The sequence below is a fragment of the Mesitornis unicolor genome, unplaced genomic scaffold (genome assembly GCF_000695765.1).
Source record: "Mesitornis unicolor isolate BGI_N332 unplaced genomic scaffold, ASM69576v1 scaffold37313, whole genome shotgun sequence".
In the NCBI taxonomy this organism is placed as follows: domain Eukaryota; kingdom Metazoa; phylum Chordata; class Aves; order Mesitornithiformes; family Mesitornithidae; genus Mesitornis; species Mesitornis unicolor.
In genome coordinates this window covers 1-941 of record NW_010174613.1, presented here as the reverse complement: position 1 = coordinate 941, position 941 = coordinate 1, and the positions used below count along the sequence as shown (strand labels likewise).

Sequence of the window (941 nt, the reverse complement as noted above, 5' to 3'; positions counted from 1 at the left end):
ATGGAGGCCCAGTTGCGGATCCACAGTGGGCGCCACTTCTCCCAGTCGAGGACGGTCAGCCCGCCATAGGAAGGGCTGGACAGGGTGACCTCAATGTCCCGGGTGGCCTGGTGGAGGTGGGCCTGCAGGCTGGCATTCTGGGGGAGCCCCCCGTTCACTGGGATCCCCTCAGGTGTGTAGTAGGGGACGAGCCCCAGCTGCTTGACATAGAAGAGGGTGATGTCCTGTCCCATGAAGGACTGCTGGTCGTTGGCCAACACGTCGAAGACCTCCAGGTTAAGGCTGACGTTGTACTTCTCAGCGCAGTACTCGGTGGGGATGTTCCAGATGGTGACAAAGGGGCGGTTGACGAGGACAGGGCCGGACCCTTTGGCACAGGCTGTGGTGGGCAGGAGTAGCAGGAGGACCCAGCAGGACCACCCCAATGCCATGGTGCTGGCAGGCGCAGGATGGCTCCCACAGGCTGAGACCTGGGCAGACCTCGGCACTTTTATCCCCAGCTCAAGTCGGGGCCAGTGTCAGTACACACCCCTATCCCCAAGCGGTGCCAGTCACCCAGAGTCACCTCTCCCACCTCCTTACATGAAGTCCCCAAAGTCATTGGCAGCTGGAGCCCAGCACGATAGCCCCGGAGGGGATGGCAGTGTGCCGCCCCGGTTAAGGACTGAAGGCGTCAGGCCCGGCTGGGAAGGAATGTGCAGAGTCAACATCCGATGACTGGGCAGCGATGAGCTGGACTGGAAAGACAAACAGACACAGAGGGGGCGGGGACGGCAAGGTCACGGCGATGGCCGTGAGCTGTTCTGTCAGGAAAGCATCAGTCGTGAGAAGGTAGGAGAAAGGCACTGCTGGGAGGAAGCTCACAGCACCGGGCAGGAGCTAGCAGGACACAGCCCAGTCAGTTCTGGTGGCACAGGAGGGTGCCATGCAGGGACACGCCT

At 61.8% G+C, this 941-nt stretch overlaps 1 protein-coding gene across 1 annotated transcript in view; it reads right to left on the bottom strand.

The window, feature by feature from the left end:
- Nucleotides 1–431, bottom strand: part of LOC104538054 (hyaluronidase-1-like) — a 1,529-nt gene extending 1,098 nt beyond the window's left edge. The window contains 2 exon segments of the mRNA XM_010181109.1: nucleotide 1; nucleotides 3–431. The exon segment at nucleotide 1 is cut by the window's left edge and continues 482 nt beyond it. Of these exon segments, the coding sequence (XP_010179411.1) occupies nucleotide 1; nucleotides 3–431 (430 nt within the window).
- Nucleotides 432–941: the final 510 nt, after the last annotated feature.